At 55.4% G+C, this 16095-nt stretch overlaps 1 protein-coding gene across 1 annotated transcript; it reads left to right on the plus strand.

Annotated features, from left to right (window-relative positions):
• Positions 1-6093: 6093 nt before the first annotated feature.
• On the plus strand, positions 6094-15692 carry LOC142002817 (glucose-6-phosphatase catalytic subunit 1-like). Its single transcript, XM_074979241.1, has 5 exons — positions 6094-6438; positions 7598-7707; positions 10477-10582; positions 12216-12331; positions 14231-15692. The coding sequence occupies exons 1-5, from the start codon at positions 6209-6211 to the stop codon at positions 14740-14742; spliced, it is 1074 nt and encodes a 357-aa protein (XP_074835342.1). The 5' UTR covers positions 6094-6208; the 3' UTR covers positions 14743-15692.
• The last annotated feature ends 403 nt before the right edge of the window (positions 15693-16095 follow it).

Here is a 16095-nt window from a genome sequence, read left to right on the forward strand (position 1 = left end):
GGGCGCCCTGAAGACTGAATGTGCACAAGGCCCCCAGGCTGGGCAGCTTCTTGGGAAGGAGCAAAAGAACTGGGCCCAGAAGCCCTCTGTGAGTGTATTCATAGAACAATAGAGCTGGAAGAGACCTAAAAAAGCCATTGAGTCCAGCCCCCTGCCCTAAGCAGGACCAAACCCATCAGATCAGCCCAGCCAGGGCTTTGTCGAGGTGAGACTTAAACACCTCCAGGGATGGAGACGTCACCACTTCCCTGGGTCGACCATTCCAACGCTTCCCCACCCTCCTCCTGAAAAAGTTTTTCCTAATGTTCAACCTGGACCTTCCCAACCGCAACTTGAGACCCTTGTTCCGTGTTCTGCCATCTGTGACCACTGTGAACAGCCTCTCTCCAGCCTCTTTGCAACCTCCCTTCAGTAAGTTGAAGGCTGTTATCAAGTTCCCCCTCAGTCTTCTCTTCTGCAGACTAAACAGTCCCAATTCCCTCAACCTTTCTTCATAAGTCATATGCTCCAGCCCCCTAATTATTTTGGTTGCCCTCCACCCACCAGCCCAGGCCTGCTCCCATTCTTGCTGGTCCGACGGCCTGTGGCTAGGGCGTGGCAGGGTCCCACGGCCTGCACACGGCCCTGGGCTCTAGGACTTTAAACTGTCTGATGGGAACACGGAAGCCAGTATTGCCCTCTCAGACCTGCCTGGGCAACATCCCTGCTGTGCGCCCCCTCTGGGCAGAGACCTGCAGCTCCCGGGGTAGAGCCACTGGTATCCAGAGAGCACCACCATCCTCCTCATCTGTGCAGCCCATGGGCTCTTGTGCTCGTCGGAGGGACACATGACACGTGTGTTCTCGTCATTCTGGGATTAACAGGAGGAGGGACACAGGACACACATGTTCTCTGCATTCAGTGCTTAGCACGAGGAGAGACATGGGACATGTGTTTTCTGTATTCAGTGGCCAGCAGGAAAGCGGCACTGTCTCAAGGCATCCCTTACGCCTCCTGCACCAAGGGGAGAGGGATGCCGAAACTGTGTGCCCGGTATTTTGAAAAATATTTTCAAAATACCAGGCTCATTTCCTAGATGTGGCGTTACTATTGTGGGATACCTCAGTACCCCAAAATAGCTCCGCAGTGTAAACATAGCCAAAGTGTGTGGGTGACACCAGGACCCCGAGCACAAGCCGCATGTGAGATTTTTTTTTAAATCCCGCCTTTGGATACTTTGCCTTCTAAGATTGCGTTTTCCAGCTTTGCTCTGCAATTATCAGCGAGGTAGCCGAGTTCGTCTGTATCTTCAAGAATAATAAGAAGTCCTGTAGCATCTTATAGCCTAACAGATTAGAAAAACTAACATTAGGAAAACTTTTTCAGGAGGAGGGTGGTGAAGCATTGAAATGGTCTACCCAGGGAAGTAGTGGAGTCTCCATCCTTGGAGGTGTTTAAGTCTAGGCTCGGCAAAGCCCTGGCTGGGCTGATCTGATGGGTTTGGTCCTGCCTAGGGCAGGGGGCTGGACTTGATGGCTTTTTCAGGTCTCTTCCAGCTCTATTGTTCTATGATTCTATGAACAGAAATTTTGCAGCATAATCTTTCGTGGGCAAAGACCCGCTTCATCAGATTAGATTAGGAACCCTCAGACCTTGCATTCCGCCATTAAAAAATCTGAGCTTCCCTCATGATCCCCTGACTCCTGGAGCTGGGTCTTTAAGGTAAACTATCACGAGAACTGGTACTGCTGCTCACACCAGCAGCTGCTTGGGAGCTGTGCGGGTGGGATACAGCTGATGGCGAATTCAGCGGTTTAGCGTGTTTTCCCTTGTCTAGTGTCCACTGTTTGTCAGCAGGGCCCAGCTCTTGGGGACGTGACCCTGCACTGGGAGAAGCTGCCCGCAGCCGAAGGGGTTCAAGGCTCTCGACCTGAACTTTCTCGCTGAGCGCTGATAAGGGCTGCGTTTTCACTGACTGGCAAACACGAGACCCGCATGCTGTTTTCCGACTTGTGTACGTCAACATGTTTTGGTGCAGAGGAGTTTGGCCGCCCTCTGTTTGGTCAGCTAACATCCCTGCTGTTTGGTTAGCATCTGCCCCCGGCATTTCGACAGCAGCACCAGCCAGCTGGAACCAGGCAGGCGGGTGGACGGGCAGGCCACAGCCCGAGAACAACATTCCAGCAGCAGAGCAATGTTGGACAAAGCAAACGGCTTGTGCTGCTGGGCTGATGCCTCTGACAGCAGCTTCTCCACCCTGGGCCTGTCCCCTGGCTGCAGCCCTGCCACTCTAGCTGTCCCTTCTTCCCAGAACATCCCAGCCTGCTTCCTGAAACCCAAGTCCACAGCCTCAGAGCCAGCTTGCCCTCCCCTCCTCCCTCTGCAGCTGAGGCAGGGCCAGACCCTCTGCAACGTTAGCACCCGTGTTCCTTGTAAGCAGGTCGGGGAGCCGCCCAGCTGATTATCAGAGCACCCGCAGCCGCCAGGGCTGTGTGTGTCTATGGGTGGTGCACATCCTCACACACTTTGCGGCACATACAATTTATTCTAAACATGGATGGAAAAAGTAGAGGGACTCCTGATTAGCACCACGGATCTCCATGTTGCAGCAGCTCTGACCTGGTCCACCCCACCCTTTGATGGGCCACCCACTCGCCATTGCTCCGTGCATCAGACTCCTGGTTGCTCCAAGGCTGGACGTCACCCTGCTCCTGCTGGTGCCGCTGTCCCTCCTCAATGGCTGCCGTCCCTGAAGCAGGGGCTCAGCCAACCCCCCCACCCCATCCATCCTGCGGAAGGAGCTGATCCTGCCACACGTGTTCAGCCTTATCCACCCCTCTCTGCACCAGGACCTCGGCGAGTGCACACGTCTCTGCCTGCAGGCGGGCTGGAACCTGGGACCTCAGTTCAGGAGCTGCTACAGCGTGAGCTGAAAGCCAGCTCGTGTTCGGCTCGGGTTGGCAAGGAGAGACGGTCTTTTGCTGTGTGAGTGGTCTAGGTGCCACTCCACAGGCCAGGGAACCACACCCCTAGGTGTGCAGGTTACGCACAGTCTGCCCAGGAATGGCCACCGGCTCTGACTCATGGCAGAGTCAGTCAGGACCAGAACTGCCAGCTATCAAAGCCGGCTTTCCTGACTCAGCATGTGACAACGAATCCGCATGGCAGAGTCCTCCGCCTGTTCCTAGCGTGTTGTTCCGGCTGGCTGGCACGCTGGGCAGATAGCAGACCCGTAATTCATGCTTATCAGGAGCGACCTGCTGATAATGCTGTGGGCTGCCATCTCCTCCACAGCTGGGCGGCAGCACGCAGGGGAGGAGAGGCCAAGCTGTGGGACGAGGGAGTCAAGAACTGAGCGTATTCCCTTTCAGTTGTCCCAGGCTGATATTGGGTCCGAGTCCACTGCACCTTCAGGGTTTTATTTTCCAAAATAAACAGATGCCACCTTTGCCTGAAACCCCGTCCAAGGGCTGCCTGGCTCATATTCTCTGCTGCTGCATCACCTGGGGATTTTGGCAGGCTGCCCGGGCACAGAGCAGGCTGGCAGCGCCCGGGTCAGAGCCCAGCATGCTTGCAGAGCCAGCAACATGAGATTAGCGATTTGGAATAGAAGCTAGTTGGTTGTTTCTCTGGGCACCTTTTTGCCCGGGGCAGCTCAGCTTTTAACTGCGCAAGCTGGAGCGCGGGGCCAGATTCAGAGCTGATGCCGGCAAGCGCCACGCCAGGGAGGAGCAAAGGAGTTTTACCATTGCTTGCAACAGGAGCAGGACCGGGCCCTCTGGCACGCACACCTCTTCCTCCATTGTGCTCCGTACCCCGGCAGCTCTGTGCATGAGGGAAGCGAGAGAGTTACCAAGTCCAGGGCATGAGCTCAGCGTGCAATGGTGCTGCAGTATCTCAGACATCGAAATGGCTCCCCTGCAAAGCCACCCAAAACCCAGAAAGGGGTCTCTGTAAAAGCACAAGCCCATCGTTAGCAGTTCCCTCAGGCCTTGCTGAGGACTCTCCTCCCAGGAAGCAGAGTCCCTCTCACTATTTCCGTCTGTGTGCAGAATAAATTTTATTGTATGCACCAAGGTATGTGTGGATGTGCACCACCAGTAGGCTCACACGCTGCCGGCTGTGGGCACTCAGCTAATCAGCTGGGCAGCACCTGAATCTCTCCTGGGCAGCTGCCCCACTGCTCCGCTTACAGGGAACACTGCTTCAATCACAAGGGAGGGCGAATGCCACAAAGGTGACCATCCATCTCTCCTGCTACCCACCCCAGCAGGTGCTTTTGGTTTTCATCCTGCACCCACCTGCCCCAGGCATCTTTTGCCATTTTCACCCTCGCATGTCAAGTGCCAATCAAGCCCTTACCGAGGGGATGTTTCCCTCCAACGTGCAACAGGCCGGCGTGCAAAACAACGAGAAGTCCTGGGGCACCTGATAGACTCAGATGTTTTGGAGCAGAAGCTTTCGTTGGCAAAGACCCGCTTTGTCGGATGCATCTTTGCCCACGAAATCTTGTGCTCCAAAATCTCTGTTGGTCTCTAAGGTGGCCCAGGACTTCTCGTTGGTTTTGAAGAACCAGACTAACGCGGCTCCCCCCTCTGAGGCCTGCTTGACGCACTCCTGTCCCAGTTTGCTTCCATAGTACGCTGCTGTGGCTCTCTGGGACAGTGCCACACTGACTGCGTTACCTACAGAGGTGGCGGACTCTCGATCCCTAGAGGTTTTTTAAGTCTCAGCTTGACAAAGTCCCGGCTGAAATGGTTTTGTTTGGGTTGATCTTGCTGGAGGCAGGGGGCTGGACTCGGTGGCTTCTAGATGGATTCTATGATTGTATGACCCAGGCCTGAGCATGTCGTGTTTTGCCGCTCACCTGTTCAACTCTCAGCCCTTTGGGCTCTATTCACATAGAGTTCAGGACACTGCGGGATGCAAGTGACAGGAGGCAGTGAGGCTTATGAGCCAGCCAAGTTTAAAATACCAACCCCAGTGATCTTAGTCTCAGAGGGGGAGCCGGGTTAGGCTGTAGCTTCGCAAAACAACAAGCAGGCCTGTAGCCCCTTAAAGACTTCAGACCCACAAAAGCTCATTACCTATTAAATCAAATGGTAACTCTTTAAGGGGCTACAGGACCGCTTGTTTTCCTTGGTTGTCACTGCACCGGAGCCAGCAGCTTGGCAGAAAGACACGTGAAAGCTCATTGTCTAAAACAGGGTTACAGACCAGTTACAGACTAAGAGCCAAAACATTGTGGATCGAGTGTAAAGAGCCATCTATCTATCTATCTATCTACCTATCTTTCTATCCTTGTACACCTCATCTATCTATCTATCTATCTAACCCCATACACCTTATCTATCTATCTGTCCCCATGCACCCCATATCTATCTATCTATCCCTGTACACCTCATCTATCTCTCTGTCTATCCACCCTTGTGCACCTCATCTATCTGTCTAGCCCCATACACCGTATCTATCTAACCCCATAGACCGTATCTATCTATCTATCTATCCCTGTACACCTCATCTATCTATCTATCTATCTACCCTTGTGCACCTCATCTATCTATCTATCTATCTATCTGTCCCCATACACCCCATATCTATCTATCGATCTATCTATCTATGAAATTAAATATATAATAGGTGGTTCAGTTCCCCCCTCCAGATCCAGGCATTCCCAGCTCCCCACCCGCCCTAACCCAACGCCTGGGACTCATGGGAGCAGCTGCCATGCGCTTCTCCCTCCAGGTGCCGGGGTGCGCGCGCAGAGCGGCAGTGAGCGGTCCCAGCACGTGGCGCTGAGCCGGAGCCGCATTTCATTGCAAAAGAGCCGCAGGTTGGCCGGCCCGACCCAATACATCAGCTGGCCAGCTGGTGAGGTGCTACAGGGCTGCTTGTTCTCCTTGGCTGTCGCTGCACGAGCTGGTGGCCTGGTGTCACGAAGGGTTAACCCTGCCCTCGGGTCAGCGGCTGGCAAACGGCCTGCCCTTTTCGTCAGCCTCCTTTTCTCTTTTACATAAGTGGCTCTGCCCCTGTTTGTCTCTCCCCCTCCCCTGGATGCACCTTTGATCAAGAGGAGTTTTGACAGAAGTGTTTTGGGTCCAAAGATCAGCCTGGGAACCAGTGACCTGCAGGCTGCAAACAAGAGCCCGGCGAAGTATAAAAGGAGCAGCGCCGTCTCCAACTTGCTCAGCACTCTCGGCTGAGACTGACGCGTTGGTAGGAAGGGGGGATGGAGGCGGGCATGAACATGCTGCATGACGTGGGCGTCCAGGCCACCCACTACCTGCAGGACAACTACCAGAGCGCCCAGGACTGGTTCCTCTTCGTCTCCTTCGCAGCCGACCTCAGAAACACCTTCTTCATCCTCTTCCCCATCTGGTTCCACCTCCGTGAGGCCGTGGGCATCAAGCTGATCTGGGTGGCCGTGATCGGGGACTGGCTCAACCTGGTCTTTAAGTGGTGAGTTGTCCTGGCTGTGCTTGCAGCTCTCCTTGTACGTGCCCGAGCCCTGCTTGCGGAGGGCGGTTTGGCTGTGAAGTGGGCACCTTCCAAGTGGGGTTGGGGTGGCACCTGCTCTGCAGTGCTCTGATTTCCTCCTCAGTCAGCCCCGCAGGGGTGCCTGGGACTGCAGCCATTGTCCGGCTCCGGCTCGTGGCTCAGTGTTCCCTGTAAGCTGAGTGCCCGGGCGCCCATCCAGGAGAGACTCAGGTGCTGCCCAGCTGATTAGCAGAGCACCCGCAGCCACCCCTGTGTCTCTGTTGGTGGTGCACAACAGCATGTACCTCCATGCACAGAACAAAATTCATTCCCCACATGGATGGAAAAAATGAGTGGGAACCCTGGCGGGAACCTCCCCTGACGACACTAACTCCTCCTGACTGTTCGCTGCAGGGTGCAGTAAGAGTTCCTGCAGTAGCCCCACCACACTAAAGAGACCCTGGATCTGTTAAGATCCCTCCTAGGTGTGGCTCTGAACTTTCCCCAAGCTGCCCCCTTGCCCGCCAAAGCAACCTGCTGCAAATGCTCCCGTGCTTGCCTCACGGCTCAGCGGGGCTTTAGCTGCTTTCGTTCGCCTGGGGGAGGCGGTCTGGTGTGGGGCAGCCGCTGCGGGTCTTCCCTGGGACATGGAGATGCTGCTCCCTTTTTGGTGACTGCTCTGCTCCTGACTGGCTGCTACCGTGAGCCTCTGACCCGGCCGGGTGGGGGGGAAGGCAAGATGGATTGTGGGGCTGGAGGTGCCTCTGGAGCCAAGGAGGGCATGTGGTGGACTGGGCTGGGAGGTGGGGGTGATGGTCTAGCCAGCTTGAGAGCAGCTGGTTGTCCGGTTCACAGCCTGGAAGAAGCAGACCCTTGTTGGCAGAGGCAACCTCTCCTGTGCCCTGCTCACCATGAAGGAAAGGGGGGGATGGGCAGCTGGGTGAGTGTGCAATGCGTGTGAACATGGAGCAGAACCCATCTCTGCTTCCCCACGCTCAGGCTGAGCTCGCGCCATAGACAATAGGCCTGGAAGTGGGGCATCCCCCCTTCTTGCAGCCCTAGTCTCTTCCCCCGTGGGCTCCAGCTGACGAGCTGCATCCATGCTTCGGCACCTACACCCTCTTTTATCCTGGCATTCTAGGATCCTCTTTGGGCAGAGACCCTACTGGTGGGTCCGGGAGACCAGTTACTATGGCAACGCCTCCATCCCTGGGATCCAGCAGTTCCCCCTCACCTGCGAGACTGGCCCAGGTGAGACACATCTAGAGACGTGTGTAATGAGGCAGAGTCGTGCTTTGTTATCCACAAGGAAAGGCATCTTCCACTGCAGCAACAGGGCATGGGGTGGGGATTTTTCACTTCTGGGAGATTCATCAGGAAGCTGGAGGAAGGCCCATCACTTGCCTATCCCCGTTCAAACTTTTTTTCTAATATCCCCCCAAAGCTCCCTTGCTGCTTAGAAAGCCACAAGGGACATGGTGAGCTAATGATCCCCCTCCTAACGACCTTTTACATAGGCAATGACTGTTCTGAGGTCCCTCCTCCTTCTTCCAGCCTGTCCTGCCAGATCACATCTTCTAAACCTGTTGTCCTGTTTGTTGCTCTGCTCTGTTCCCATCTTTCTTGAAGTGTGGTTCCCCAAATGGGACGCAGTTCTGCTGAGACCTCCTGCTGCCCAGTAAACCGGGACAATTACCTCCTGTATCCCACATATGTAGGGTGACCATATTTCCCAACAGGGAAAGAGGACACCAGGTAGGGCTGGTCCCACCCTCCCTCTCTCCCCGCGAGATTGTGTTTGGTTCCTGGAACCATGTGGGACCCTTCACTGGAGAGTTGTCCCCTCCACTGCATGGGGCTGGCATTCCTGTGTAACCACCCAGAGGTGGGACTTGAACCCAGGACCTCTGGAACTTAGAGCAGGGGCTTCTACAGCAAGGGTCAGCAACCTTTCCGAAGCAGAATGCAGTAATATGACCTGTAGGTACAGTCCCAGTGCCAGGGAAACTTTCTAAAGTCACTAATAGTCCTAATAATAAGTGAAGAGATTTTTAAGTCCCAGCTTGTCAAGGCCCTGGCTGGGATGAGTTAGTTTGGGTTGGTCCTGCTTTGGGCAGGGGGCTGGATTAGATCACCTCCTGAGGTCCCCTCCAGCCCAAGGATTCTATGATTCTACCAGCTTGACTGTGGCGGTGGTGATTGGTAGCATTAGCCGGTCTTTAGTTAATACACCGGCAGCCGAGCTTTGAGCCAGCTCCTGGATGCAATGGGGAGGAGGAGCGGTGGGCTCAGCTCTCTCCTCGCACACCAATGAAAATCAGCTCATGGGCCGCTCTTGGCATCCATGCCAGGGTCGCTGACCCTGCTCCACAATTTGTGCTCAAAGCCAGCTGGCTGTCAGCGAAGGCTGGAGAGGCGACTCGCTCTTTCTCTGCGTAAGTGGCCTGGGTGCCACCACATGGGACAGCGAACCACACCCCTAGGTGTGTGGGTTGCACCAGCTCACCCCACACCCCGCACGTCCCTCCACACCACACTCTTCTTTTGGCAAAAGCTGCTGTTTGTCCATTTCCTCTTGCCAACTGACCGACTCCCCAGAAAGTCAAGACAGCAAGGACGGGGCTTAAAAAAGGGACAATATAGGCCAAATCATGCCGGAGGGCCCCCCTCTATACATGACTCTCCTGTGAATACAGCCAAGAATGAGATTTGCCTTTTTCACAACAGCATCACATTGGTGACAGTTGTGAGCCGCTCTGACACCCAGATTTTTCGTGCATTCGACCTCTCCTTTCTAACTGCAGTTCTTTGCACGTTTCTTTGTGGACGTTCAACTTACTGGCTTCAAACCAAATCTCCAACTTCCCAAGATCACTTCTTCACTCTAATTCTGTCTTCCAAAGTACTTGAATTAGTTCCTCTGCATTAAACCCCGGTGTGGACCCTCCTTTTCAGAATTAAATCATTCACTGACCTGTTGTTAATTCCGGAAGTCAAGCAACATCAGCTGAATTAAGGCAAACTCATTCTGATGCAACGTTGAAGCTTAATTGACTTCCAGAGTTAATTACATTAAATAGAGGGAAGACAACTTGTCATTCAGAGTGAGAGTGGCCAGGCAGGTAATTCATTCTGAACTCAGGTGTTCAGGTAATTAGAGTGAATGTCCCTGAGTGTCACAGTGTGGACGAGCACTGAGTCCTTCAGAGCACTTCAAAGAAAGGAATTATGGAGCCCAGAGGCTGAGGTTGAGCAGAAGATGTTAGCATGAAGTTGGTCCTTAAGGTTTATGGGCCCCTACGCTCCATGCGGTGACCACAGCTGCTGTCCTTAAGCTTTCCTTGAGTTAATATCTCAATGGAGACTCTCTGCACAAAGGCGAAGGATCTGGCAGTGTCACCGTCACAACTCCCCTATGCCAGATGTGTGCAAGGAGTGGGGCCCGGGTGCGATTGTGCCCTGAGGAATCTTGTTACCCTCCTCTGGCCTCATGCTAGTGAAACGCCAACAGGCGGAACTGAACCTGGGACCTCTGTGCAGCAGCCTCTCTGGCTGAGCTAAAAGCCAGCTGGCTCTCAGCTAAGGCTGGAGAGGAGGCGCTGTCTCTCTCTGTGTGAGCGGGGAGATGCCGCACCATGGGGCAATGACCCACACCCAGGAGGTGTGCTGCAGCTGGTGCCAGACACTCCGAGATCCCCGTGGTCTGGGGATCCTGTCTCCATTCCTAACGCCGCAGAGTCACACCCCCGGCTGGGCTACTGCCCTTTCTGCCCCTCCTACACACACCTGAAAAGGACCATCCCGCTGCAGTGCCGCACCTGGGGGAGTCCTTCTGTGCCTGTCCCCCATCAACTCCCTCGCACCCTGCCTGAGCCAGCTGTACCACACCAGGATGGTGCAGCCTCCTGGCTTTTCAGCCGGGAGATCCCAGCACCCAGAACACTCAGCAGGAGGCTGCTGTTAGTGACCCGCGCAGTACTACCAGGGGAGGCATAACGTGGATGTTTTCTCCCCCTATAGGTAGTCCCTCCGGCCACGCCATGGGCGCTGCAGGAGTTTACTATGTGATGGTGACGGCCATTCTCTCTAATGCTCTGGGGAAGAAGAAGCCGACCATGAAACACCAGTAAGCAGCATTGAGTCTGTTGCTCTCCTGGGTGCGTCTCAACGTTCCCTGTAAGCTGAGCACTTGGCAGCCACTCAGGAGAGATCCGGGTGATGCCCAGCTGGTTAGCAGAGAGCCCCCAGCCGGCAGCCTGTGTTTTTACTGCTCAGGAGAGAGCTCTTGGAGTCACCGTGGGTAGTTTTCTGCAAACAGCCACTCGATCTGCAGCAGCCGTCGAAGAAGCAAACAGAATGTTGGGAATCGTTTTAAAAAGGGACTGAGAATAAGGCAGAGAATCTCTTCTTGCCTCTGTATAAAGCTGTGGTGTGCCCGTATCTTGAATACTGAGTGCAGATGTGGTGGCCTCGTCTCATAAAAGATATCCTGCACTGGAAAAGGTTCGGAAAAGGGCAATAAAAACGAGGAGGGGTTCGGAGCGGCTGCCGTATGAAGAGAGATTAAAAAGACAGGGGCTTTTCATTTTAGAAAAGAAGAGACGAAGGGGGATCTCAAAGAGGTCTATAAAATCATGACAGATATGGAGAACGTGAACATGGAAAAGTAATGTGTTTGTTCCCATGACATAAGAACTAGGGTTCGCCAAATGAAATTAATAGGCGATAGGTTTAAAACAAATGAAAGGAAGTTTTCTTCATGCAGAGCACAGTCAGGCTGCGGAACTCCTCGCCGGAGGATGTTGTGAAGACCAGGACTTTAACAGGGTTCAAAAACTAGAGACAGATAAATTCATGGGGGTTTGGTCCATCATTAGCCAGGGTGGGTAATGATGGTGCCCTGAGCCCTGTTTGTCAGAAGCTGGAAATGGGTGACAGGGAAGGGAATCACTTGATGATTCCCTGTTCTGTTCACTCCCTTTGGAGCACCCGGCCTTGGCCACTGTTGGACAGGACGCTGGGCTAGATGAACCTTTAGTCTGACCCCGTGTGGCTGTTCTTATGTCCTGGTGGTGCACATATGTCTGTGCTATGGTGCACAAAACAAAATTTATTCCACACATGAATGGAAAATTAAAAAAATAGAGGCAACATTGCTCTGTGGGATGTGAGTGGTTCTGGGAGGCCAGCAGAAGGGGTGTGTTGAACCAAAGGAAATAAGTCATCAAGCAAGGTGCAGCTGAGCTGTGGAGCTCACTGCTGGAGGAAGCCTGCAAAGCTTCATTCTCACACCCCAAAGCACTCCCAGAGCCAGGAACGACTACATGAGCACTAATGCCAATGGCAGCTAAGCCGGCTGATGCCGGAGGAAGGGAACTGCATAGATTGTGAACCTGCTGCAGCAGCGGGGAAGGAAGCGGAGGGCCAGGGTGACAGGCGCAGTCAGAACCCAGCATTGAGTGTTTTGGGACCCCTGCCGAATGTTTGAGTTCTCCCTGGAGCATGGCAGAAGGCAAATCCCTCACTTGGAACCTCCTGCGGGAACTGTCGAATGCCACTCTCAGTTCGGCAACTGGCAGGCACGGAGGGCTATGGCATGGGACCCTCCTTCCTCGCCACCTGCAGGAGTGTCAGCCTGCAGGGAGAGACGGCTGACATCCCAGCTGCCCCGCACGAGGGGCAGGGGAGCCTGAGCGTGGCCCTGAACGGAGACCAGCTCCGCTGACCTTTATTTCTAACCAAAGGTGTCTCTCTTGCAGGTGCTTGCGGACGGTGTTGTGGGCCGGGTTCTGGGCCATCCAGGTCTGCGTCTGCTTGTCTCGCGTCTTCATCGCCGCCCACTTTCCTCACCAAGTCATCGCAGGGGTCATCTCAGGTCTGTGCAGCATCACCTCTCCCAGTCCTGCCTGCCTGGGTGCCATCGCGCTGAGCAGCAGGCGCAGGGGCCAGAGGTTCATAGCGCCAAAGCCAGGAGAGACCATTGTATTCATGTAATCCAGTGATGGGCACCCTGCGACCCTTTGGGGTGCTACCCGTGCAATGCCTGGCTGCCCCCTCCTCCTGCACCCCTCTTGGGCTCGGGGGCTGGACCCTTCACAGCACTTCTGGAAGAGCAAATCCCTTGATTTACGCTCCTTCCCCCTCCCAGAGTTGCAATGCCAGGAATCAGCTGTTCATGGCGTTCCAGCTCTGGGACGGAGGAGGAGGAGCAGGGGCAGGTGGGCCAAGCAGGCACTTTGCATGCTCCAAAAGGGCTGGGAGGGAGGTGGAGAGGCAGGTATGTACAGGGCCTCTGGTGCCCCGCTGCATGGGGGAGGGAGTCAAAAGGGAGGGGGCTGAAGGGCAACAGGCTGCTGTGGCCCACCGAGGTGAAGGAGGGCCCTGCCTCTTCGTGATGCCCTATCCCTGATCTAATCTGACCAGCCTAGCTCAGGGCATGGGACAGCCCCCAGTCACTCCTTTGAACCAAAGCCGATTGTTTTAAAAACATCCGGTCTTGGCCAGTGCTGCAGAGACCACCACAGTCCTGGATAAATTATTCCAGAGCTTGGCTGCTCCCACCGTTAAAAAACTGTGCCCCGTTTCCCATCTCAATTTGTCTCGCTTCAGCTCCCAGTTGTTGATTGTGTTAGGCATTTGTCTGCGAGACGGATCCTATTAGCAAGTATTCGTTCCCCAGGTAGGCGCTGATGGGCTGCAGTCCAAGCTCCCCTTCACCTGGTCTTTCAAACGTAATAGATGGAGCAGCTCCCAGAGTCTGTCTCCATAGGCAGGGGCCTCTCTAATTTTTACAATTGATGGGCAGAATAAATTTTGTTATGTGCACCGAGGCAGGAGTGGATGTGTACCACCCATAGAAACAAATGCTGTTGGCTGTGGCCGCTCAGCACCTGAATCACTCCTGGGCAGCCGTCCAGATGCTCAGCTTCCAGAAGGCCTGTTTTCTAAGCCCTGCCTCATGCTCGTGACCTGTCTCCCGCCACTCTGCCCCCACACCCCCAGGACCCTGCGTCCTGTGCAGCACTGAGTGAAATATCGCAGGACAAGCCCCCAGGTGTAAGCAGTGGCTAGGGTGCACTGATTGCATTTCTAATCCCAGACAGCGTGCACAGGCTCGTGTTTTTGCAAGGCCCATATTCCCCGGTCTTTTAAATGCAGTAATCCAGCTCAGCCAGATCAGCAGACTAGGTCCAGTCACCGGCGGCTTTTATTGCCGGCCAGCACTGTCTGGCATCGTGGGCGCAGTGGGCGTGGCACAAAGTGGAGGGTATCCCGGCATAGGGTGAGATGGGTCGGCAAGATTGCCTCTCTGTGCCTCTAGTGAACGCTGGCACCAGAATGCTGCCCAGAGAGGGTGGCAATTCCAGACAGGTGGCAATGCAGATTCTGGCTTGGCAGTGCTGAGCACTCAGATGGCTGCTCGTGACTGATCTGGGGGCTGCCCGGCCGATAGCAGAGCACCCACCGAGGGCAGCGTGTGTGTCTGTGGGAGGTGCACAACTGCCCATGCCTTGGTGCACAGAACAAAATTTATTCTGCTCGTGGATGGGAAAGACAAGAGGGAGCATCGCTTGCAGAACTGGAAATGAGCCCTAGCTGGCTCTGTGACGATGCTAGGGACAGCAAAGATGCCCCACCACAGCTGTCCAGCCCCAGCTAGTCTTGGGAGCCCTGCAGCTGTTCGGGCTGCGGCATCTCTGTGCACCGGTGGGGCGTGAGCACCGTTTTCTGGCTCTGACGGGTTGTCTCTCCTCTCCCGCCCCATCACGTACAGGCATAGCCGTGGCTGAAACCTTCCGCCACACCCGCGCCATCTACGACACCAGTCTCCGGCGGTACCTGGGCACCACCCTCTTCCTGTTCGGCTTCGCCCTGGGCTTCTACCTGCTGCTGAAGGCGCTGGGGGTTGACCTGCTGTGGACCCTGGAGAAAGCCAAGCGGTGGTGCGACCGGCCGGAGTGGGTCCACATTGACACCACCCCCTTCGCCGGCCTCCTCCGGAACCTGGGCATCCTGTTTGGGCTGGGGCTGGCGCTCAACTCCCAGCTGTACCGGGAGAGCTGCAAAGGGAACGTGGGCCGGCAGCTGCCCTTCCGCCTGAGCTGCATCGCGGCCTCGCTCCTCGTCCTGCACCTCTTCGACTCCTTCAAGCCCCCCACCCAGGTGGAGCTGCTGTTCTACGTCCTGTCCTTCTGCAAGAGCGCGGCTGTGCCTGTGGCAGCGGCTGGCCTCATCCCCTACTGCGTCGCCCAGCTCCTGAGCCAACAGGATAAGAAAACTTTATAGAAGGAAGGAACTTGACTATTTATGCACCTGACATGTAACAGGTCCCAGAAGAAGAGGCTTTGGGCCCTCCACTCTCCCTTGTCTCTGAGCCCAAGTGCTGGAACCGGGGCCTGAGTCAGCAGTACTGGCCTTCCCAAGCCCTTCCCAGTGCCTGCCGGCTTGGCCAGGGGTGCTTCTCTCTGGCTTGCGCAGCAGGGCTGCTGCCTACAGTACAGGCCACCTCAATGTACACGGCACCCGCAGAGCCAGCCCCTGACTGGCTCAGGCAGCACGTCCTGGGAATCACAGAGCGGCAGGCGGGAGCCCCCCGGGAAACGCGAGCCGTTTCCCCTGCTGTGCTGCTGCGGCACCGCCTCCCCTTGCTGTCTGGTGTGAGGGGACTGGCATTCACCGAGTGTCCTGCATGGGCTCTCCAAAGAACTCCTCTGCCAGCAGCTCAGGGAGGGCAGATGCGTGGGACAGAAGGACTGGCAGGTACTCGCTCCCAGAGACTCCCTGGCCTCTCTGTCCTGCTGTTAGCTTTTGTGTGAAACCGTGCTGTGGGTGTGCGCGGGGGGTGGGGAGAAGTGTCTGTATATCAGTGAAAACAACGAGAAGTCCCGCGGCGCCTGACAGGCTAACAGCTTTCTCAGCGCATCAGCTCTCAGGGGCAGAGACCCAGTCTGTCAGTTGCGTGGAATGGCTGACGACATGGGCCTTTGCCCACAAAAGCTGATGCGCCAAGAAATCTTAGTTTATATGATGCCTCAGGACTTCTTGTGGATTTTGCGGATATGGCCTAACCCGCCCCCCCTGCCTCTCTGCTACTCGGATACAAGTGGGGTATTTTATTAAACCTTGAGTTGTATTTTCACGAACAGCCACGAGTCCTTTGCTGTGAGTTCCATTGGCTTAGCCACAGCCCATCCTGCAGTGGGGGGGTAACTCCCAGGCATGGTGTTTGGACTAACCAGGGATGCGTCCGTGCTCCTGTGAGAATCCAGCCCCCTCTCTGAGTGCTGCTAACCCATCCTCTGCCAGATCCACTTTAAAACCACAGCGGAAGGTAGCTGGGCCCGCTGACCGAGTCCCCCTCGCCCTCCCTGCAAACACTGCCAGACGGTGCTGGCATAGTACGGCTCTGGGGGCTTGGTGCCATGGGATCGGTCGTTGGGAGCAGGAGCGAAGTGGTCACAGCCTGGGCTGGGCCGGGCAGGAGCGCAGGGAGAAGGTTGGTACAGAATTGATGGCTGTTTGAGCCCCACTTCTCTGTCAGTTGAAACAAGCCCCGAGGAGCACAACCTCGTGGAGGTCCTGCACCCTGCTCTGGCTTTATTTAATGGGAAGAAGGATTCTTTTGAAGATGGGTTTACT

Source organism: Carettochelys insculpta, chromosome 28 (assembly GCF_033958435.1).
Source record: "Carettochelys insculpta isolate YL-2023 chromosome 28, ASM3395843v1, whole genome shotgun sequence".
Taxonomy (NCBI): Eukaryota; Metazoa; Chordata; order Testudines; family Carettochelyidae; genus Carettochelys; species Carettochelys insculpta.